Genomic DNA, 25539 nt, shown 5'->3' on the forward strand with positions numbered 1-25539 from the left:
TGTGGTGTGTGATGAGGCTGATATGGAGGCATGAATTTGAAGGGGTTGACAGGTTATAGGAAGGGGCAACTGTTGGCTAGAGGGTGTGAAGACAGTGGGTTAGTGGAGATTGTGGTCAGGAAGATTGCAAGAGTGGAGAATGTCTTACAAGGATAACTCTGTTCTATGTAATTCAGAAAATGTGGTGCTGGAGGGAAGGGTCCAAATGGGATGGGTTGTGAAGCAGCCACGGAGCTTCACTATGTTGTGCCCAACACAATGTTGTGCCACTGGGTGATCAACTCTGTTCTTGGCAGTGGCTGTTCATTCTGGTAGACAGCTGGTAGGTGGTTGTGCCCACATAAATTTCTGTGCAGAAGTTGCAGCAGAGCTGGTATATGACATAGCTGCTTTCACTGGTGGCCCTGCCTTTCATGGGATAGGAGAAGCCTGTGACAGGACTGGAATAGGATGTGCTCGGTGAGTGAATTGGGCAGGTCTTGCATCTGTGTCTTCCACAGGGAGTGGGAGTGGCATAGGGATGGAGCAGGATGTTGTGCAGGTTGAGTGGACAACAGAATACTGCTTTAGGAGGGGTGGGAAGAATCATGGAAAGGCTGTCCCTCATTTCCAGGCAGCACCCTGGCAAAGTGTGTGGTTCATCTGCTCCAATCCATTAGGGGTGATACTAAGTGATTCTTAGGAATGGAGAGAGAATTAGGAGTGCGTGATGATATGGCATTGGAAATCTCCGATTTGGCTTCCCAAGAAGACAAACTTCTTGACAGAAAAAGGACAGACATTTGCAAACTCAAAACAGACCTTGATTTAATCATCCTCCCATAGACAGACTCCACCATTGTCACAATGAATCACAGTGTTCAGCTAACAGAAGGCTGTCACAAACTGCCAATTTCCCATAGCTTAGCCTCAGAGACCAATCACTTCCTTCACCAATTCTCAACCATCCCACTCCATTACTGCTGGGATTCCTTTCTGATACTGTTGATGTCTCCTCCCTATATACCAACATCCCTCATGCTCAAGGCTTTGCTGCTATCAAACAATACCTATTCCATTGTCCTTCTGGCTCCAAGCCCACTACCTCACCTTACCAATTACATTCTCACACACTTCTACTTTTCCTTTGGAGGAAGGTTTATAAACAAATCCATGGAATGGCCACAGTCACCCATCGACACACTCCCCATGCCAATCTGTTTATGGGCCCTCGTAGGGAACCTTTTTAACCTCCCAAAAACCCAAACCCATTTGTCACCCATGGGTGGCACAATGATGAGAATTTCCTTTCCCAATATCCTGAAGCTTTGAGAGTTCAATCTGTGCTTCACAACGTGTCCCATTTGGAGCTTTCCTTCCAGCACCAGCTTTTCTGAACTATGTAGATGGGAATTATTCTTGCAATGCACCACTTCCATAATCCACCTGGCCTCAGTCTCTGTTAATCTGTTTTCTCTCTCTCTCTCTCTCTCTCTCTCTCTCTCTCTCTCTCTCTCTCTCATATAACTTCTACCAAATAGTTTCCCTTTCCCTGTCCCGTCAGCCCCTCCATATCCATGCCTCCACATCATCCTCATCATGTGCCACAACTCACTGTCTTTGTTGCCTGTTTGTCACATTCCCAGCCCATGTACTTGCCATCCCTCCCTCATGCCGTCCTATGATGCACATCTGTTGCCTCCCTCTGATCTGTTAACTACCTATCTCCAACCCTCTTCCTGCTTCCTGCCTCTTTCTCCTTCCACCCACACCACCCAGCATAACCCCCACCCCAGTTCAACTGCTGAACTCCAATCCTGGCAGCGTGTGTGTGTAGTCTAGCTCATAGAAGAATTTCTACAAAAAGCTGGCTACCCCAGCACTGCTCCCACTCTATCACCCCTCCTTATCTCATTATTAGCCACCTCATAATCAACACTTATTTTCCCACTGCTGCCAGTGACACATGACTCCGTCATTTCAGCGCTATCAGTTCAGATATCACTCTAGCGAAATCCAAGAAGATAATGCTTTTTATTAAGCGTTAAATGTGACCGTATGTGATTACCAATTATCTGCAAGTGTGTGGCTTCCTTTGCTCAGTTTTGTTTATTTCAAGTATACCCCTCTCATTTCATTGTGCTGCCTTCCAAGGCATTCTTACAAGGCAATTAATACATCATATTCTTTATAATAGAAGACAGAATGTCATTATAGAGGTCAGCAATAATAATTAAGCACTTGTACAAAATTAGGTCATACTGATTGTCATGCCCTTACCACATCCCTCTCTGTCATATATTTATTGCCGTGTGTTTTATATCAAGCCATGAGGGCTGCAGCCAACTTCTGTGTGATATCTAGTCCCCTCATTGGTATCTCAGGTAGATTATTTTGATGTGTGTCCAGAGGAGTTGCTTCACCTTTTATTTTCCAATTGCTCAACCAGCCACAATTCCCTGTTACACCAATTTAGATGTTACGTAGTTTGTGTATTTGTATAAAATTTTCCTTCAGGCCATCTGCTTCATCATCTGTATAAAGATTATTTTCAAGTAAAACAGTCTTGGTTGTAATAATTATTATTTAGTGACATGTTTTGCCTTTTTAGGGCATCATTAGATTTTCTACAAACAGAGAAAAAAGGAAAAATAATAAATAACCAGATGTATGGTTGTATCATTTACAGATCAAAATAGAAATATCAAAGCAGTACCTATAAACCATTAAGAGGAAAACTTAACATTTGCTGTTATGATCTAAAATAAGCATATGCTAAACAGGCTATGTACACTCCTGGAATTGGAAAAAAGAACACATTGACACCGGTGTGTCAGACCCACCATACTTGCTCCGGACACTGCGAGAGGGCTGTACAAGCAATGATCACACACACATCACAACGGACACACCAGGAACCGCGGTGTTGGCCGTCGAATGGCGCTAGTTGCGCAGCATTTGTGCACCGCCGCCGTCAGTGTCAGCCAGTTTGCCGTGGCATACGGAGCTCCATCGCAGTCTTTAACACTGGTAGCATGCCGCGACAGCGTGGACGTGAACCGTATGTGCAGTTGACGGACTTTGAGTGAGGGCGTATAGTGGGCATGCGGGAGGCCGGGTGGACGTACCGCCGAATTGCTCAACACGTGGGGCGTGAGGTCTCCACAGTACATCGATGTTGTCGCCAGTGGTCGGCGGAAGGTGCACGTGCCCGTCGACCTGGGACCGGACCGCAGCGAAGCACGGATGCACGCCAAGACCGTAGGATCCTACGCAGTGCCGTAGGGGACCGCACCGCCACTTCCCAGCAAATTAGGGACACTGTTGCTCCTGGGGTATCGGCGAGGACCATTCGCAACCGTCTCCATGAAGCTGGGCTACGGTCCCGCACACCGTTAGGCCGTCTTCCGCTCACGCCCAAACATCGTGCAGCCCGCCTCCAGTGGGGTCGCGACAGGCGTGAATGGAGGGACGAATGGAGACGTGTCGTCTTCAGCGATGAGAGTCGCTTCTGCCTTGGTGCCAATGATGGTCGTATGCGTGTTTGGCGCTGTGCAGGTGAACGCCACAATCAGGACTGCATATGACCGAGGCACACAGGGCCAACACCCGGCATCATGGTGTGGGGAGCGATCTCCTACACTGGCCGTACACCACTGGTGATCGTCGAGGGGACACTGAATAATGCACGGTACATCCAAACCGTCATCGAACCCATCGTTCTACCATTCCTAGACCGGCAAGGGAACTTGCTGTTCCAACAGGACAATGCACGTCCGCATGTATCCCGTGCCACCCAACGTGCTCTAGAAGGTGTAAGTCAACTACCCTGGCCAGCAAGATCTCCGGATCTGTCCCCCATTGAGCATGTTTGAGACTGGATGAAGCGTCGTCTCACGAGGTCTGCACGTCCAGCACGAACGCTGGTCCAACTGAGGCGCCAGGTGGAAATGGCATGGCAAGCCGTTCCACAGGACTACATCCAGCATCTCTACAATCGTCTCCATGGGAGAATAGGAGCCTGCATTGCTGCGAAAGGTGGATATACACTGTACTAGTGCCGACATTGTGCATGCTCTGTTGCCTGTGTCTATGTGCCTGTGGTTCTGTCAGTGTGATCATGTGATGTATCTGACCCCAGGAATGTGTCAATAAAGTTTCCCCTTCGTGGGACAATGAATTCATGGTGTTCTTATTTCAGTTTCCAGGAGTGTATATGTACAATAAAAATCAAGTAATGAGAAAACCTTTAAAGAATAAGGAAGAGGTTCAGTAGCAGAGGCAAAATGAAAACACGCATATGCATCACATATACATGTGTGAAGGTCCCAAAGTGAACAAATATTGCCAGAATGAGTGTGTTGTCATTGTGTGGACCCAGCATATAGCATGATGGTATGAGTATCCATTTGATACGCAAGATCACATCTGGTTCACTTAGACACTAATTAGGATAGCATCAGTTACATTTGTGGTGAGTTAAGGCCAGTGGCTGTGCACCGTCTTTGGAGTCTCCATGACTATTTTTCAACAAGGTAAGATGTTGCTTATGTGTTCAAGACCTATCTCCGTATGAGAGGGTGTTAATTTGTTATTCTGGCCATCACATTTTACAGATCTTTCACAAAACTGAGAACATCTTGCCATGGTTACCAAGAAACCTGCACTCCTCCACTCACTAGCACCTCTGGTGTGTAGTTTGTTGCAGCATGGGCTGACATCCTAGCTAACTTTGACTTGATGCCCAGCAGAGTTAGAGCTATTGTTGCTTCCAGAAATGGCAGCTCTGAGCACCAAACTAATTTTCTTGTTTTCTGTCTTTCCTGGTGTAGTGCTTGTATTGGCCAGCAGTGTAGAAAGCCCAGAAATCTAAATTTGTTTATGCTCTCTTGGTACACTGCAGTATCTGCTCTCATGAGGACTCCATCTTGTAACCCCCAGTGCAAATATTCAGTGAATATCTCATATCTGACTTTTAATATTCCTGTTGTTTTTGTGTGTATTTAAATAATAAATTAAACAAATATAAAAATATTTAACATGCATCTGATACAGTTTGAGTATTATTATTATTTACTTTTTTCAAAAAAAAGGTCTATTTGTATTCGTTGGTAGGTGCAGAAAATATCTTCCCTACAAAAATTATATCAGTGGTAATATGATATTGTAGTTTGTAATTTTATTCTGTTTCAGATGTCCATGGTTATAATTTTCATTATTGCCATCATAATATACAGAGTGCTTGTGTCTATTCCACTGTTCCAAAATGCAACCCTCAGATCACAGGCACAGGCCATAGCCAACCTTACAGGTGCCGTAGTGAATTTAATTCTTATAATGGTCATGAGCCGTGTTTATGAGAAGCTTGCTTATCGTCTCACAACATGGGGTAAGTTGTCAACAACAGTTTTAGATGATGATGATCAATCTGTTACATAAGGCATCCTAAAAAGTAATGCCTCCAATTTTTTTAAAGCTTTTTAAGCAAAGAAACTGTATTCACATTCTACCTCTTCATTCTTCACATCTCCATTTTTGTTTCTCAACAATCATCCTGACTATGAACCCATTTCTTCCAATGAGGGACTGATGTTGTCACTGTAGAATGTTTGATTTTGTTGATGGAACCACAATTTCATCTCTGCTTTTGCCGCTTCATCACTACCAAAAAGTGAAGTCCTTAACGGTCTTCTTTAAGTTTTGGAAACAGATGAAAATCACACAAGACCAAGTTGGGACTGTAAGTAGGATGATAAAGGACAGTCAACACAAGAATGTTGGACTGTTGATGTCGCAGTGCTTGTGTGTTAACTGGCATTGCCATGCTGGAGGAGAAGGTGCACCATGTGTAGATGAACTCTTTGAATTAGAAACTGAATTACAACATTCTGTTTCTCATGTACTGACATAGTTATGTTACAATCTGCCATGCTACATACTACAATTTCAAGCCATCTCATGGCAGAGGGCTATAAAAATGTAGTCATGAAGAATAAATGTGTGCAATGTCCAGAGTTCGAGTCTCGGTCGGGCACACAGTTTTAATCTGCCAGGAAGTTTCAATGTTAATAATGTTTGTTTTTATTTAAAAGGCTTTAAGAGTTCTCACATAAAAAGTTCACACGCATTACTTCCAGCACATCCTCATACACAATTTTTACAGTGATTCTTGCAAAACCTGATGATAAAGAGGGATCACTTTGGCAAGTTTAAGACAGTTTGGAAAGTTCCCTAGTGAAGAGGACAAGTTGATTATATCTGAAAGGGGTGTTTCAATATTTATAATACATTTATTTATGATTACGTCTGGAGTACCATCCATTACCAAGCACATCTTTTTTGAAGCTTTTGCTATGTGAATAATTTCGTAGGATTGTTTCATAGAGATAGAGCATGAGGAGACAAGACTTTGATTTGTTCTGGTGGATGCTTGGGCTACCTCTCTTATTACAAATCATATCTTTTGTATTGTCTGTATACTATCACTTCAAGAGAATTATAGCCCTTTGGGGATAAGTTATTGCCTTGTTCCTTTTTACTATTGCCTTCATAATTTATTACTTTCCAGACTACTTTGCTTTTATTTTCTGTCTCTGACATAACTTTATCATTGGCCATTATTTTTTTTTCTGGTGTATGGCTTTTCTACATGCCTGAAGGTATTTTGTAATGCAACTTGAGGAGAATGAACATGTGGAGGCTTTTTCTGCAGCTAGGCAGTTCTCTTTGCATGTTGTTTGAGATTTTTATGCCTCATGTTATCCACTTTTTGCTTTTAGACTTGTGTTCTTTAGAACCTGTGATTCGAGGGAAAATGCTGTTTGAAAACAACAGTTAAAAATGTCTGAGAACTTTTCAAACATTTTGTTGGTGTCTCATGTACCTGAGAAATTTCTTCCTAACTTCCTCTGGATTGTAAGTGAGGAATGTTACTATGCCCTGAGCGTTGATCCTTCTTGCAGTCACAGTGAGTGAGAGCAACAATGAGTATGGATCTTACTGAGGCCATTAATAGTGCAGTTTTGGTGCATTTTAGAAAGGCAAGTAGCCAATCAGACCACTACAAATTATGGTAAGATTATCCTGCGGAAACTTTGCTCACCAAAGCAGGCAGACAGATGAGAGTAGCTAATGTTACTGCATGTACAGCATCTTACTTACCATCTCTTATCATAACAGAACTACTGATATGTGAGCACAGCCAACGGTAATAGCTTGTCACACTATAAATGGACACTTCTTTTGATTGGGTTCACATTTAAGGACCAGCTAATTATTCGTTAGTGAAGTTTTTGGTTGTTTCTTCTGGTGTCTGTCTCTGTGGTCAAGGATTTGTTTGCAGATCTCTCTTGGGGGTTAGGTAGTCAGTAACTATTTTGTCACCTGGTCTTCCTCACCTGTTGGTCTAATGAACAGGTTATTTGAACATTTAGCCTGTGAAGTTGCAATTTGCAAACTTACCTAACCACTTGGTTTTCTCTGGCATGACTGTTCAACTAGTTTTTGTACTTTTTTTATTATTAATTAGAATTTTTTTTCCTCAAGTGTTTGTCTTCTTTTTAACTGCTCTTTTTTATCCTATCAACCTCATTTGCCAGATGGTAGAAATCATGAGCTTTTTCCTGAGAAAGGAGAGATGTTATCAGAATGGAGGAAAGGTGTGGAAAATCACCGAAAGGAAAGCATTAGGATGGAGGTGGATAGGTGATGATCAAGAATGGGGAGTAGCTGACCACTCTGAAGAATTTCAAGTCGCCAGCTTCTTCTATAGTTCATTAGAAACTATCATTAACCACATCACACATTGCTGTGTGCTGTATTGCAGTTCAGGATAATTACACTACTGTGGTGTTATATATCCCTTTGGTAAACTGATATGTTACCCCACATCAACATAATCAATGAAATGATCCAACTCCCCAAGACACTATCCAAATTGAACCCTGCCTGGAACAGTTCCGTCCTCCGTCACAGTGGGACCCATCTCCTCTTCCTCAAAATCACCCTCTCCAAACCTTCCAGGAATTTCTGACTTCCAGCCTTGCCTCTCAATCCTTCTTAAAAAACCTTACTCCCAACATCACCACTGCTGAAGCCCAGGCTATCCGTGATCTGAAGGCTGAGCGGTCCATCATCATTCTTCCGGCGGACAAGGGTTCCACGACCGTGGTACTTGATCGTCGGGAGTATGTGACTGAGGGACTGCGTCAGCTTTCAGACAACACCACATACAAAGTTTGCCAAGGTAATCCCATTCCTTACGTCCAGGCGGAGCTTCAGGGAATCCTCAGAACCTTAGGCCCCCTACAAAACCTTTCACCTGACTCCATCAACCTCCTGACCCCACCGACACCCCGCACCCCTACCTTCTACCTTCTTCCTAAAATTCACAAACCCAATCATCCTGGCCGTCCCATTGTAGCTGGTTACCAACCCCCCACAGAACATATCTCTGCCTACGTAGATCAACACCTTCAACCCATTACGTACAGTCTCCCATCCTTCATCAAAGACACCAACCACTTTCTCGAACGCCTGGAATCCTTACCCAATCCGTTACCCCCAGAAACCATCCTTGTAACCATTGATGCCACTTCCTTATACACAAATATCCCGCACGTCCAGGGCCTCGCTGCGATGGAGCACTTCCTTTCACGCCGATCACCTGCCACCCTACCTAAAACCTCTTTCCTCATTACCTTAGCCAGCTTCATCCTGACCCACAACTTCTTCACTTTTGAAGGCCAGACATACCAACAATTAAAGGGAGCAGCCATGGGTACCAGGATGGCCCCTTCATACGCCAACCTATTCATGGGTCGCTTAGAGGAAGCCTTCTTGGTTACCCAGGCCTGCCAACCCAAAGTTTGGTACAGATTTATTGATGACATCTTCATGATCTGGACTCACAGTGAAAAAGAACTCCAGAATTTCCTCTCCAACCTCAACTCCTTTGGTTCCATCAGATTCACCTGGTCCTACTCCAAATCCCATGCCACTTTCCTTGATGTTGACCTCCACCTGTCCAATGGCCAGCTTCACACGTCCGTCCACATCAAACCCACCAACAAGCAACAGTACCTCCATTACGACAGCTGCCACCCATTCCACATCAAACGGTCCCTTCCCTACAGCCTAGGTCTTCGTGGCAAACGAATCTGCTCCAGTCCGGAATCCCTGAAGCATTACACCAACCACCTGACAACAGCTTTCGCACCCCGCAACTACCCTCCCGACCTGGTACAGAAGCAAATAACCAGAGCCACTTCCTCATCCTCTCAAACCCAGAACCTCCTACAGAAGAACCACAAAAGTGCCCCACTTGTGACAGGATACTTTCCGGGACTGGATCAGATTCTGAATGTGGCTCTCCAGCAGGGATACGACTTCCTCAAATCCTGCCCAGAAATGAGATCCATCCTTCATGAAATCCTCCCCACTCCACCAAGAGTGTCTTTCCGCCGTCCACCTAACCTTCGTAACCTCTTGGTTCATCCCTATGAAATCCCCAAACCACCTTCCCTACCCTCTGGCTCCTACCCTTGTAACTGCCCCCGGTGTAAAACCTGTCCCATGCACCCTCCCACCACCACCTACTCCAGTCCTGTAACCCGGAAGGTGTACACGATCAAAGGCAGAGCCACGTGTAAAAGCACCCACGTGATCTACCAACTGACCTGCCTACACTGTGACGCATTCTATGTGGGAATGACCAGCAACAAACTGTCCATTCGCATGAATGGACACAGGCAGACAGTGTTTGTTGGTAATGAGGATCACCCTGTGGCTAAACATGCCTTGGTGCACGGCCAGCACATCTTGGCACAGTGTTACACCGTCTGGGTTATCTGGATACTTCCCACTAACACCAACCTATCTGAACTCCGGAAATGGGAACTTGCCCTTCAATATATCCTCTCTTCCCGTTATCCACCAGGCCTCAATCTCCGCTAATTTCAAGTTGCCGCCACTCATACCTCACCTGTCATTCAACAACATCTTTGCCTCTGCACTTCTGCCTCGACTGACATCTCTGCCCAAACTCTTTGTCTTTAAATATGTCTGCTTGTGTCTGTATATGTGTGGATGGATATGTGTGTGTGTGTGTGTGTGTGTGTGTGTGTGTGTGTGTGTGTGTGTGTGCACAAGTGTATACCCGTCCTTTTTTCCCCTCTAAGGTAAGTCTTTCCGCTCCCGGGATTGGAATGACTCCTTACCCTCTCCCTTAAAACACACATCCTTTCGTCTTTCCCTCTCCTTCCCTCTTTCCTGATGAGGCAACAGTTTGTTGCGAAAGCTTGAATTTTGTGTGTATGTTTGTGTTTGTTTGTGTGTCTGTCGACTTGCCAGCACTTTCATTTGGTAAGTCACATCATCTTTGTTTTTAGATATATATTTCCTACGTGGAATGTTTCCCTCTATTATAACCTCTGCATCTACTTCTACATACATACTCTGCAAACCCCTGCAGAATATATTATAGGCCTCCCTCATACCAGGGTTTCTTCCCATTACCATGGCATACGGAGCGTATGATGACCGCAGCCCTCCTCTGCTCCCTCCCCAAATAAAAAAAAATAATAAATTAAATAAAAATGTGTGTTTGCATGTTTACTAGGGATCAGAGACAATAATTACAACTTTACTTCTGCAATTTTCCCCCCAACATTTGAGGCTTTAATGAAACTAATTGGTCACACATGTATCATTCAAAGTATTTTCCATTGCTGGCCACTACTTTCTCCCATCTTTTGGGCAGTGTACAAATCACGTATCGAAAAGATTGTTCATCTATTGAAGCTACCCACGAATCGATCCAATTTGTGACTTCTTCAAAAGATCGGAAGTGTTGGTCAGCCAAGCCATGCGCCATTGATCTAAATAGGTGATAGTCAGAGGGAGCAATGTCTGGAGAATATGGTGGGTGGGGTAGGACTTCCCATTTTAACATTTCCAAGTACGTTTTGACCTCTTTTGCAACATGGAGTAGAGTGTTGTCGTGCTGCAAAATCACTTTATCGTGCCTCTTGCTATATTGCGGCCTTTTGTCTTTTAAAGCTCTGCTCAAACACATTAATTGCATTTGATAACCAGCACCTGTGATTGTTTAACTTGGTTTTAACACCTCATAGTACACGACACCGAGCTGGTCCCAGCAAATGCAGAGCATGATCTTGGACCCGTGAATATTCAGTTTGGCCGTCGATGTGGAAGCATGGCCAGGATATCCCCATGATTTTTTGTGTTTAGGATTATCGTAATGAACCCATTTTTCGTCCCCGGTCACAATGCGATGCAGAAATCTCTTCCATTTTTGCCTCTGAAGCAACTGTTCACAAACACACACATGCTGTTCAACATCTCTTGGTTTCTACTCACATGGGACCTAAGTTCCTTCTTCCTGAATCATGCCCATAGCCTTGAGACGTTTTGAAATGGCTTGCTGTGTCACTCCCACTAATCATGCCAAGTCTTCTTGAGTTTGACACGAGTCTTCACTCAGCAATGTGTCCAGTTCTGCATCTTCAGAAACATTCTCTCTTCCACCACTATGCCAGTCTACGACGTTAAAATCACCGTTCTTGAAGTGTTGAAACCACTCACAACATGTTCTTTCACTAATAGCGTCCTTACCATATGTACTTTAGAGCATTTGATGAGACTCAGCCGCTGTTTTCTTCACATTGAAACAAACCAGTAACGCCTCCCACAAATGACGAGAATTAGGTTTGTAAACTGATATTTTCAATCAAGAACAACTTTATGATGCAGACACAAATCGACTAACGTTTGAATGAGGTTGTGTTGACAAAGGTCGAAGCTAACTGCCTCATGTCTGTGATCTGTTTCTTTTGACCGTTACTTACCGTTGTCACCACATATTGGCAAACAGTGGAAGCAAAGTTGTACACCTTGTAAAAAGGTCTTAATGAATTGATGAAAAAGTGTTCAGAAATGGGTGTAGACATAGATGGGGTTACACATCAATTTTATTATTCAATGATGATCAAAGTACATTGCCTGCAGATAATATGATACAGAGTACATTATTAACAAAATCATACACATGCAGTAAGGCAGAATTATCAATAAATTTTTCTAAAACGAAAAATATCTCTGTGGGAAATATCATCATGACATTATCATAGATGGAACTACTAGAGATACAGCAAAAGAATAAGTATCTGGGAGTTATAGTTTCAGCTCAAGGTTCCAGTAAAAGAAATAAGGCAGGGGTCAACCAAGCCAAATAATCAATCAATAAGCTAACTTCCACCCTTTGGTTAGACCAAATTAAAAAAAGACAAAAAACTGATATGAATTAACAATATTAGCATTTGCTTATATGGAGCCAGATATTGAGAATTGACATAACATTGAAAGATACTTGAAGTTATCCAAATGAATTTTTTGAGTAGTAGTCTTAGAGTTTCAAAACGAGAGAGAACCCAAATAACAAAATCAAGAAGTGAATGAAAATTCCCACTTACATCACCCAAGAAGCAGAAAAACATTGTCTGAAATGGCATGGGATTGTAATGAGATTAGGGATGACTGATGGCTGAAAGAAGTACTTTGTTGGCAACCTCCATACAAGGGGAAAAAACGAAGACATAATGCAAAATGGAAAAATCGAGTAGAGGAGGATTTGCAGTGAAAAAATTTGAGCTATGGTTTATACAATGCTAGGGAAGCTTGGATATGAGGTTGCAAGAAAGAGCCCGAAGAGCTGTGAACAACTGGTGTTGTAGTCATAGGATACTCCAGTGTTTTGTGAAGTGCATAATTTCACACTTCTGTACATTTAAAACAATTTGCCAACCTTTGCACCACTTTGAAATCTTACCAAGATGTGACTGGGTATTTGCACAGCTTTTTTCATGCATCCTTTCTTTATAGGTAACTGCATCATCTGCAAACAGAGACTGGTATCAGTAATGTGTGCCACATCATTTTATACAACATGAACTGTAGGTCCCAATATATTTCCCTGACCCAGCCGCAAAATTGCTTCTACTTCTAACAGTGGGTCTACATCACAATGCGGTGTCTGTTCCCTACCAATAAATCCTCAGTACAGTCACAAATTTTGTTTGATACCTCATATGATCAGACTTACTTTAATACTTATTGAAATGGAACCAAGCCAAATGGTTTTCAGAAGTCAAACAATACTGCATCCACCATATTGCCTCGATCCTTGGCTTTCAGGATATCATGTGAGAAAAGTGTGAATTGGGTTTCATATGTTGTTTACTAAATCTGTTGTGGGTGGCATTAAGGAGGTCATTCGGTTTGAGGTACATTATTATGTTTGAGCTCAGGGCATGTTCTGAGATTATAGAAGAGATGGATGTCAATGACATCGTATGAAATTTTCGTGGATCATGTGTGTCGTGCTTTCTCACAACCACTGTGCACAATTTTCTGTTAAAGGGATGTACTATACATTATGGTTAAAATGGGAGATAACTCAGTTCATTTGCTGGTATTGTCTCTCATTCTAAATAATAATCCTTATTTCTTATGTGGAATACCACAGAGAACATGAAGCAGAATAATTATCACAGTGCATTGCTGAAGAGATCTGCTTCATGTTCCCGCTGGCATAACAGGTAAAGGTAAACTATGGATTAATTTCAAAAGTTTTAATTCCAGGCATCATAATGCAATGAAAACCCTGCACAGGCAAGATGCTAAATGTAGTATGGAGTAGAAATCTCTGTATCCAAAGAATAGTTTTATATTTCATCTTATTGAGGATTAAAGAAATGTTATTTCAGGACAAAGTGCCCACTGTAAAATGACTTACAAAGCTATAGCTAATAGCTGGAGCTTTTTATCAATGTACCTGTTACCTCAAACAACTCAACAATTCTTCCACAAATTGTTGATACAGTAATTTATTGTTGATTGGGCGAGCCCTTATCAACCCTCATAACTGTTTTCACAATTTGTAGTAACTGCTTAGTGATTCCATCAATAATTTAGTGTGCATAGTTTGAAGATGTTACTATGCAATCACATGAAAAGTTATGATATTATTTTAATGTAAAACCTTTATTCTGATAAATTTAGCTGAATTTTGCGCTTCCTGTTTTCATGTTTTTGTTGGAAACAGCCATTTCTTTCAGAGTTTCTTAAATAAATATAGCATTAAATTTCTCTATTAAGACTCTGTTTTTAAATGATGACACATAAACTTGCTTGTTGAACTTTGAAATAACTGCATAAATGTATACAATAAAGCAACAATGTGTTTGAAAGTTGCATTGCATTATTCAGATGTGATTGATTTCTACTAAAATTTAACAGTTTTACTGAGAACATCAGCTTGAAAAAATTCTTCATTTTGTTTCAGAAATGCATCGTACACAGACAGAATTTGATGACAATCTAACATTCAAAGTGTTCATTTTCCAGTTTGTGAATTTCTACTCATCAATATTTTACATAGCATTTTTCAAGGGTCGTTTTGTTGGTTATCCTGGAAACTACACTAAAATACTGAAGCTCAGGAATGAAGATGTGAGTACCTAATTTTTTCTTAAAATGTAAAAAACATGACAAGTTTCTTCTTCTTCTTCTTCTTCTTCTTCTTCTTCTTCTTCTTCTTCACTTCATGAAGCTGGCTTACAAACTGTTTTGTCTCCACTGAAGCCATCTGTTCCTTGGTTGTCCTATGTCTCTCTTCCCTGTTCGCTTATAATTGATTACTTAAAAGTTCTTCTTCTTTAATCTCTGAGAGTATGTCTTCGACGTTCTTTAAATATTTCGTTTCTACTGGCTGTGTTCTTCTTTTGTCCTCCTTAGTTAAGTCTAAAATTTGCTTCAGTATTTCAAAATATCAGTAATCATTACTGTGTAAAATTTTAAACTTTGTATCCTCCCTTGTTTTGTCATGCAGTGTTCCATGTATGCATCACATGTCATTTGAAACTTAAGTAATTTACATGTGATATCATTTTGATATTTGTCGCTAACATCACAGTGTAAATCTGAAATGTGCTATTGGTTCTATTGATTGTTCATATAGTACTGTTCAGAAGCTAACTGGAAATTTCCCCTCAAAGGCCAATACTTTGAATTTTTACTGAAATTTTTAAATGTTAGTTCTTACACATTTGATTTAGGTGATGTATTGGTGTCCGCAGCCCGTGGTCTTGTGGTAGCATTCTCACTTCCTGCACACCGGGGTCCCAGGTTCGATTCCCAGCGGGGTCAGGGATTTCCCCTGCCTCGAGACGACTGGGTGTTGTGTCGTCGTCGTTGTCGTCATCGTCATTCATCCCCACTACGGTCGGAGGAAGGCATTGGCAAACCACCTCCGCTAGGACCTTGCCTAGTCAGCCGTGTGGGTCTCCCGCATCGTCCCCTACACTCCTTGGAGTATGGGACCTCATCATCATCATCTTCATTGCAATCTGGAGGTCATTTTCTGACTTTTGAATAATTATTTGATCATCATCTATGTATCCTATTAGTAATCTGACACTTTGATAAAGTTCCCATTTCCACTGTCATTCAATGTATTCCGACTATATATTGAACAACCAACTTGCCCCAGCTTCACACAGTTAGCACAAAGTATCTGCAACTGCACAACTTGTGTGGCATAGCAGTAATTTTTTTAGGGCCACTGCATAGAATTCAGATTAAAATTCTGAGACTAATGTAAGGTAACTGAATATCATCACTTTCGTATATCTGGAATGATTTATAGTGCGCATGCCAGGAAAGTTCTCGTGAGCCACAAATATTGTCTAGTCCATACTACTGAAGTTTGTAGTGACATCCTGTGACAATAATAGTAGCTGAAAGCCAACACCAGTCCAGCACAAGCTACATTTACTGTGTGACCATTTCCTGCTTTTCCTTTCACACCCCTTAAACATTAACTAAGTACTGAAAGCTCTGTTTTCATCTGATTACTATGTAAGATGTCCAGCTTACCATGTTATTGAGGAATTGGCAGTAGTCCATGCAGGCTGCCCGGTAGCAATAGCTCAGGCCAACCTGGTACTGCTGTTGAGTAGCCTTGCAAGCCATGCTGTTGTAGATACTTCGGGGGCAATTTCATTATATTTTTGGATTACATTGTTAGACAATTGATTCAAGAACTTTACCAAGGTCTCAGATTAATAACAGGACACACAGGTGCACATAAAAATACTCTGCTCTTCTCTCATGACCAAATAATTATTCAGAAGACAGAATATGACCTGTAGTTTGCAATGTATTCCTCATTAATCTGTCAGACTATTAGCAAAAACTGTATCAAAAGCCCTGTAGTAGTTCCTGATATTGGCCCAAATACAGAAACGAAAACTGTGATGTGGGCTTCAATTTATATATGTATAGACAGAAGATGTAACAGTAAAGGAGATTCCTGGATGGAAAAATACGTAAAACAAGGGAAAGGCAACCACTCGTATATAACGGATTGGTGCATGATGCACATAACACCACCACCTACTACTACTACTACTACTACTTCTTCTTCTTCTTCTTCTTCTTCTTCTTCAGTTCTCTTATGCTTTCAATCATTGGGTAACCTTGTCCTGTCCAATTCTTCCACACTCATGCCATTGTCCCAGTTTCTTGACCCTGTTCTTGCATGAGATGAAGAGTTTTTATCATCCAGCACCTCCCTGCACATGCAGTTTAAATGCTTATTTAGCTTTTCTTTCCTCTCCCAGTCTTGCAACATGCCAATACCAACCAACTGGTGCTCCTCAGCCACCATACTCATTACTTTCTTCTGCATCTATGTCTACATCTACATGACTACATGCAATTCACAATTAAGTGCTTGGCAGAGAGTTCATCGAACCATCTTCTGCCCAGTCTCTTCTCAAGTTCTTCAATTTCTAACTCAAAGTCTTCTGGTCTTTCCTACTGTGCTTCTCACAAACTTCCTTTTGTGGCAGCAAACCACATTAGATGTTTCTCCATGCCACATGCTGTAATTGGAGCCATAATTGCATTGTAAATTATTTATTTGTAATTTCTGCTACCAGTCACTTTTATTTTTTTGTTCTATGTTTAATCAAATATAATACAATGTGTTTGGAACATGACTTGTTCATTAGGTGTTTATACATATATACATACAGAGAAATTTTACTCAAAAATAAATTGTCCTAAACTGAATTAACCTAGAACTTTCTGTCCATTGTTTGTTACTGTAGTGGCTGGTGTGGCATTTGGGGGGGAGGGAGGCAGTGGATGGCCAGAAATCAAAGTCAGTGATGTCTTCTGCTGGTTTTTCTTGTTGTGCAATAGTGTAAAGTTACTCAACAGCTCCACCATTACACCAGTGATGCAAGTGAAGCTACAAGGTGATGAAATCATAAGTGATCAACTGTCATGAAAGTCTTTCACACAATTGTCGCAACACACGACTGCTGCAAAACTATCTGCATCCTATATATGCGGTGATGTCATACATTAGAAGACAAGAAAAACCAGCAGAAGACATCACTGTCATCAATGTCATCAATTTTTGGCCATCCACTGTCTCCCTCTCCCTCCCTCCCCCCCCCCCACCCACCCACCCACCCACCCAATGCCACACCAGCCACTACAGTAGTGAGAAATGAGCAATGGGCAAAAAGTTGCAGGTTAATTTAGCTTCAGTTAATTTATTTTTAAGTAACTTTTCTCTTTATGTATGTGTGTATAAACACCTGATGATGAACAGAACATGTTTGAAACACATTGTATTATATTAGATGATATAGAATAAGGGGCTGAGGCTATTCACCTTGCTTGATTTCTTTTCCCACTTGCAATTCTCCTGATTTTTCACCATCAATGCAAATCACTCCCCCTGCTAGTTCATACGCACTGTTTACGACATTTATCAATTTCATCGATACCCTCTTTCCTACCAGTGCTTCTCACACATACCCCCTTGACACGGAGTCAAATACAGATTTAAGATTCTCTATTTCATCATACCATATACTGAGAGCATTCTTCTTCTTCTTCTTCTTCTTCTTCTTCTCTACAGCTTCTGTTGCTTCTCGGTTAATGCACGGCTTGATGTTTCCACATTCTGTTTTTCCATTTCTCTATGTGATGTTGTTCTGTAGATATTATGAGAGTTGTTGTTGGTATAGGTGTTTCTTACTGCCTCCTTATATCTGATAGGCATTAAATATTCCTTCAGTGTTGTGTAATTTTTTTTTTCCCCTTCCATTTCGCCAACAGATTTATATTTGCTGTAACAGTGGAAAATCCAGGATGGAATGTAAGGTGCTGAGTCACAGATAGGCACAACAAAAACACTTTCACAAATACAGCTTTCGGCCATTAAGGTCAGAATTAGACTGCAGTCATGTGTGTGCAAGTTGCGTTTGTGTGTGTGTGTGTGTGTGTGTGTGTGTGTGTGTGTGTGTGTGTGTGTGTGTGTGTGAGTGTCGTCTAATTTTGAAGAAGGCCTTACTGGCTAAAAGCTATATTTGTGACAGTCTTTTTGTTGTACCTATCTGCGACTCAGCACCTCTGCTTTACGGTGAGTAGCAACTTTCCTTTTAACAATATTGTTACAAAATATATATTTAATTTTAATACTAATTTCTTTTCATAACTCATTATAGTCTGTAAAATCTTGCCTCAAGTTCGCTTGGACAGAGCATAATAAATTCTTAAATTCATAAAGTATGTAGCAAATGCAAATAAAATACAGAGCAAAAGATATGTACACTGGATATAAGTTTTGATTTACGATTTTGATATCTGTAATGTGTATAAATGCTTCCAGGAAACTGCTTAAATATAATACTTCCTTCTCTTTTCTAGTGCAGTGCTGGAGGATGTCTGATTGAATTAGCACAGCAATTAGCTGTCATAATGATTGGAAAGCAGATAATAAACAATGCACAAGAAATACTTGTCCCAAAGCTGAAAGCATGGTGGCACAAGAAACAAGTGAGCCATTACGTTGGTAGTAACAACTTTCATTAGCTTCTGTTCAGTGTTAATAAACACCGAGCATACTTGAGGTGTGACATGGATAAGGATTATATAACTGTTAACGGGGACATTTGTGACAACACATTGTAGATTATACACTCCTGATGTATGCAGTCCATGACAACTAGTGTTACATGGGTTCTACAATACATGGGCCAAGGAATGAAAATGCTCCTTTCGTTTATAGTGGAGCTGAAGATGGCGTAAGTGTTGTGAGTGTTGGGCAAACTAGTTGCTTGGAAAATTTCTTTGACAATACAGTTGTGGTGGTTCGTTTCCTTTATGTAAATGGGAATTGTCTGTTTTTAGAGACTGATAGAGGACAGATATATGTCCACAACTACTACGTAGACTGTAACATACAGGCAACATATTATAGATGCTTGTGATAAGAGTCTCAAACATTCTAAACAATATTTCGTCTAATGATCTCACATGTATTGGAAATAAGAAAATGCAGTTAGGCATGATTGTTATGGCTGTCATGAAAGTTGACTTATGGTAGCTATTTAAGAAAATGTAAAACATTTTTCTTCTTTTATCATTATTTGTAAGACTCCTCTATCAGATTTTGTGGGAAGTCTCAGATAAGTTACAGTAAATAAATACTTACAATATATTTACTGTGTATACATTGTACATACATTCTATGCTTTTCTTGTGTAGTTTTGCAACACAATTATCATCCTACTCAAGATGATTCAAATATTCCAGGTTAAGCTTACTAAGAAGCACAAGACCCGATGGGAAGAAGATTACCAACTTATACAGAATGAAGGACTTTTTCAAGAATATCTGGAAATGGGTAAGCCTCTTTCTCTGTCATTAATCTTATAAAACAATATGTTTGAAGTAATGGTTTGTTCTCCAAAAGTTAAGACAAAATCAAAGGATTTAGTAAATTGTAAAAAGTGATAGGAAAACCTGTTATACATGTTCATATATTTAAGGAAATCTTTCGGCACCCTCACTGTTGAGAACAAGTAAGCCCCAAGCGCACGCACACACACACGCGCACACACACACACACGCACACACACACGCGCACACACACACACACACACACAAAATAAAATCTTGTTAATGATCAAGGGTTGGTCGGCAGATTCAACAAGAGAACTGCTACATGTGCTAATGATCTTTAATTATTCATGTGATTGAAATAAATGTATTGACTTCAATATATTTAAAGACTGGCAGGAACTTGATGAATTTTTCAATAACTAGCAATAGTACAAAGAAACAAAGACTGTGCATTGTCGTTAAATGTAAATTTAAAGTAATTTTGAACAGTTTTCCACATCCAAATTTCATTACTTGAGAGGATATGTGATGTTATTTCAGTGATGACAAAACTGAGCCAATTTTATATAGAACTTATCAGTATGAGCTCACTTCTCAGTATGATGTTGCAGCCCTTCTAACCCGGATGCATGCCCTGATTTAGGTGGGAAAGGTGTCAAGCCACTATATCCTCTCATGAAGCAAGCTGGCACCCAATGGTTGTAACTGGCACTGGGTGTCCAGGATACTGGCACTGGGTGTCCAGGATACTGGCACTGGGACAGAGTTGACATCCATGTTGGACCCATGCATGTTCTTTTGGGGACAGATCTGGGAATCATGCTGGCCACAGAAGTAACTCAACGTTTTGTATACAGGTCACAGAGACATGTCCCGTGAATGGAGGAGCATTGTCCTGTTGGAAGATGGCACCGTGATGTCACATGAGAGGTAACACATGAAGATCCAGGATGTACGAGTTTCCCATCAGAGTTCCCTCAATAACTATGTCACAGTCTACAGTCATACTCAATGGTTGGCCACACCATGACACCAGGAGTAGTACCACTGTGCATGTCCAAAACATTGGAAGAATGTGATCTCTTTCCAGGTCGCCACCATACTCACTGATGATGGTCATCCAGGGCAGTGCAGAACCACCATTCATCAATAAACATACTGTAACACTTCAATTAGCATTCCCTGCTTACCAGTCAGGGTACCACCCCAAACACATCCATTTGTGTTGAGGTGTTAATGGCAACCTATGCATGGGACAGTAATTTCCCAGTCTGGCTGCTACTAGTCTTTGACCAGGGATGCGGGGTGACACAGAACGTTGCGGTGAGTCCATTACTTTTTCTCAGATGGCAGGCAGAGATGTGAAGGGGGTTATGACATGCTGGGCACACAGTACTGTGATCTTCCCTTGTGGTGGTCAGACAAAGTCAACTGGAACCATGGTGCTGAGTATGCCTCCTGCCCTAACATTCCCATGTAGTCCAACTTCAGGCCACAGTCACATCTGAATGCCTGACAAATTTGGATATTGCATGATTCAACTAGCCAGCCAAATGGAGACACATAATTTAGCCCCTTTCAAATTCTGTCAGAGGTTGATAATGCTGTTTCACATGAGTACATGGCATCTCTCTGTCCTTCACTGTGGTCTCTCAACATCCAATGTGGTTCATGCCCCGTATGTACCCTTTCAGGCCTCACAACAAACATAAACAACACTAATTCAGTCTGGTGGCTGGTCTACTTGTCACAGAGAATTGCAACTCTAATCATTTACATACCCATCAATGATTTTTTGTGTGTGTGTGTGTGTGTGTGTGTGTGTGTGTGTGTGTGTGTGTAGTTAGATTGACATATTTTGATGCTTAACTTTTTGTCGGGCAGTGTGTAAAGAGTCATCTATTTTCACATGAGAATTTGATGTATGTAGTTATACTTTCCTCAGTTAAATTATAATTTAGCATATCATTCAAAGATAGGCATTAATATTTAATTAATCTGTTTATAAAATAACCATCAATCAGTGTTGCAGTTTTATTTAGTGTTGTAGTTTTATTTTTATTGATTTTAATGTGATCTAAGTCATGTGTTTGTAATTAGCTTAAATTATCTTCAGCATATTTAATACAGAGAATTTCCATTGCAGTACTCCAGTTTGGTTTCATCACAATATTTGTAGCAGCATTTCCACTTGCTCCATTGTTTGCTCTCCTCAATAACTGGGTTGAAATTCGTTTGGATGCACAAAAGTTTGTGTGTGAAACAAGACGCACAGTTGCAGAGCGGGCAGAGAATATAGGCATTTGGTTCAAAATTCTTGATATGCTGGCACATCTGGCAGTCATAAGCAATGTAAGTATTAAAATACACAATACTGTACACATTTGCTTTTACTATATAATCAGCTCTATTGACACCATGGACACATTAAAACTGAATGTCTTACTTTATCTTATAATTATTGTTCTTTCTGATATTGATGTTAGAGGCACATACCACTACACATTGCTCAAATTTGCAATGATCAGTATCACATAAAAATTAAAACTTACAATAGCACCAGTAGGTTTACTGTAACAGTTAAACAATAGAAACTCCAGGTATGAATATCAATAATGTAGGAGAAGACAGATTGCTACTTACTGTAAAGAAGAAATGTCAAGTTGAAAACAAGCACAATTAAGACACTTCCATAAATCTTTCTGCCACAGTCTTCAAAATCAGTGAAAGAAAGAGACATACTATTCACACACACCAGCAAACCAACCTCATGCACACACAATCACCAGCTTCAGTGTCTCTTGCCAGACTGCAACTATCACATGGGTTGCAAACATCAATCTGGAGAGGGCAGGCAAGGGAAGGGATAGTAGTGTATGGGTGAGGAGAGAGACGAACACTCTCTGGTGGAGTGTGCAGGAACTAGACTGCCAACAGGTGCAGTGTCAGGAGGCTGCAAGGCAGTGAGGTGCGGAATAAAAGGAGAAAAAAAAGGAGAGGAGCAGGGAAAGATAGCCGAATCTGTTGGCAGAGGGCTGCAAATAAACATGGTGGGAGGTGAGAATGAGGAGGAGATGATAGGACAGAAGAGGTGAAAACTGTTTGGTGGAGGGTTTGGGGACAGTATGTTACCATTGCTTGAGGCCAGGATAATTAAGGGAGTGGAGCCTGTGTTGTAAAGTTAAGTCCCATCTGCATAGTTCAGAAAAGCTGGTGATGGAGGGAAGGATCTACACTCCTGGAAATTGAAATAAGAACACCGTGAATTCATTGTCCCAGGAAGGGGAAACTTTATTGACACATTCCTGGGGTCAGATACATCACATGATCACACTGACAGAACCACAGGCACATAGACACAGGCAACAGAGCATGCACAATGTCGGCACTAGTACAGTGTATATCCACCTTTCGCAGCAATGCAGGCTGCTATTCTCCCATGGAGACGATCGTAGAGATGCTGGATGTAGTCCTGTGGAACGGCTTGCCATGCCATTTCCACCTGGCGCCTCAGTTGGACCAGCGTTCGTGCTGGACGTGCAGACCGCGTGAGACGACGCTTCATCCAGTCCCAAACATGCTCAATGGGGGACAGATCCGGAGATCTTGCTGGCCAGGGTAGTTGACTTACACCTTCTAGAGCACGTTGGGTGGCACGGGATACATGCGGACGTGCATTGTCCTGTTGGAACAGCAAGTTCCCTTGCCGGTCTAGGAATGGTAGAACGATGGGTTCGATGACGGTTTGGATGTACCGTGCACTATTCAGTGTCCCCTCGACGATCACCAGTGGTGTACGGCCAGTGTAGGAGATCGCTCCCCACACCATGATGCCGGGTGTTGGCCCTGTGTGCCTCGGTCGTATGCAGTCCTGATTGTGGCGCTCACCTGCACGGCGCCAAACACGCATACGACCATCATTGGCACCAAGGCAGAAGCGACTCTCATCGCTGAAGACGACATGTCTCCATTCGTCCCTCCATTCACGCCTGTCGCGACACCACTGGAGGCGGGCTGCACGATGTTGGGGCGTGAGCGGAAGACGGCCTAACGGTGTGCGGGACCGTAGCCCAGCTTCATGGACACGGTTGCGAATGGTCCTCGCCGATACCCCAGGAGCAACAGTGTCCCTAATTTGCTGGGAAGTGGCGGTGCGGTCCCCTACGGCACTGCGTAGGATCCTACGATCTTGGCGTGCATCCGTGCGTCGCTGCGGTCCGGTCCCAGGTCGACGGGCACGTGCACCTTCCGTCGACCACTGGCGACAAGATCGATGTACTGTGGAAACCTCACGCCCCACGTGTTGAGCAATTCGGCGGTACGTCCACCCGGCCTCCCGCATGCCCACTATACGCCCTCGCTCAAAGTCCGTCAACTGCACATACGGTTCACGTCCACGCTGTCGCGGCATGCTACCAGTGTTAAAGACTGCGATGGAGCTCCGTATGCCACGGCAAACTGGCTGACACTGACGGCGGCGGTGCACAAATGCTGCGCAGCTAGCGCCATTCGACGGCCAACACCGTGGTTCCTGGTGTGTCCGCTGTGCCGTGCGTGTGATCATTGCTTGTACAGCCCTCTCGCAGTGTCCGGAGCAAGTATGGTGGGTCTGACACACCGGTGTCAATGTGTTCTTTTTTCCATTTCCAGGAGTGTAGATGGCTTGGGTAGTGAAGCAGCCATTGAAATAAAGTGTGTTATGCTCAGCTGCATGCTGTGTCACATGGTGGTCTACTTTGTCGTAGCGAAGTTCATTAGTGGCTGTTCGTCCCAGTGGACAGCTGGTTTGTAGTCATACCAATATAAAAAGCTGTGCGATGATTGCAGCAGAGCTTGTAAATGACATGGCTGCTTTCATTGATAGCCCAGCCCCTGATGGGGTAGGATAAACCTGTGACAGGACTAAAAAGGAAGTGTTGGATGGGTGGATTGGGCAGGTTTTGTACCTGGGCTTCCCACTGGGGCATGATCCTTGTGGCAAGGGGTTGGGATTGAGAGTGGCATAGGTATGGACTAGGATGTTGTGAAGATTGGGTGGGTGACAGAACACCACTTTAGAAGGGCTGGGAAACATCACAGTCAGGATGTTCATCATTTCAGGGTATCATGATAGGTAATCAAACCCCTGGCAAAGGATGTAGTACAAGGATGAGGTTCAGTTGTTCCAGTCTGGGGTGGTACTGGGTGATGAGGGAGTCACACCTTTGTGGCTGGTTCTTGAGGGTGGTGAGAGGATTGGGGGTTTGAGGGGATATGGCACAGGACATCTTTTCACTGACTAGGTCTGGGGGATACTGCCTGCCTGAAGGTCTTGGTGAGACCCTAGCATACTGAGCACAGGTGTTCTTGTTACTGCAGATACACCTTCCACAGGTGGCCAGGCTGTATGGGAGGGACTTTTTGGTGTGAAAGGGAGACAGCTGTCAAAATGCAAGTAGCATTGGTGGTTGGTGTGTTCATTGTGGACAGAGGTGCAGATGGAGCCACCACAGAGGTGGAGTTCAACAACTACGAAGGTGGCACACTGGGTTGAGGAGTAGCACATGAAGTGGAGGGGAGAGGTGTTGCGGCTGTGGAGGAATGAAGATAGGGTGTCTCGACCCTGAGTGCAGATCATGAAGATATCGTCGATGGACCTGAACCAGACTAAGGGTGTGGTGTTTTGTGAGGCTAGGAAGGTATCCTCTAGATGGCCCTAAAAATGTTGGGATAGGAGAGTGCTATATTGGTGACCATGGCTGTGCCAGAGATTTGTTTATATACCTTCCCTTCAAA

At 42.4% G+C, this 25539-nt stretch overlaps 1 protein-coding gene across 1 annotated transcript in view; it reads left to right on the plus strand.

Annotated features, from left to right (window-relative positions):
* The window catches only part of LOC126474668 (anoctamin-7-like), a 290663-nt gene that overhangs the window by 233490 nt on the left and 31634 nt on the right, over positions 1-25539 (plus strand). Inside the window, exons 10-14 of the mRNA XM_050102146.1 lie at positions 5173-5368; positions 14342-14508; positions 18787-18915; positions 19675-19765; positions 21911-22116. Of these exons, the coding sequence (XP_049958103.1) occupies positions 5173-5368; positions 14342-14508; positions 18787-18915; positions 19675-19765; positions 21911-22116 (789 nt within the window). The remainder of the gene's footprint in view (positions 1-5172; positions 5369-14341; positions 14509-18786; positions 18916-19674; positions 19766-21910; positions 22117-25539) is intronic.

Source organism: Schistocerca serialis, chromosome 4, assembly GCF_023864345.2.
Source record: "Schistocerca serialis cubense isolate TAMUIC-IGC-003099 chromosome 4, iqSchSeri2.2, whole genome shotgun sequence".
NCBI classification, from domain to species: Eukaryota; Metazoa; Arthropoda; class Insecta; order Orthoptera; family Acrididae; genus Schistocerca; species Schistocerca serialis.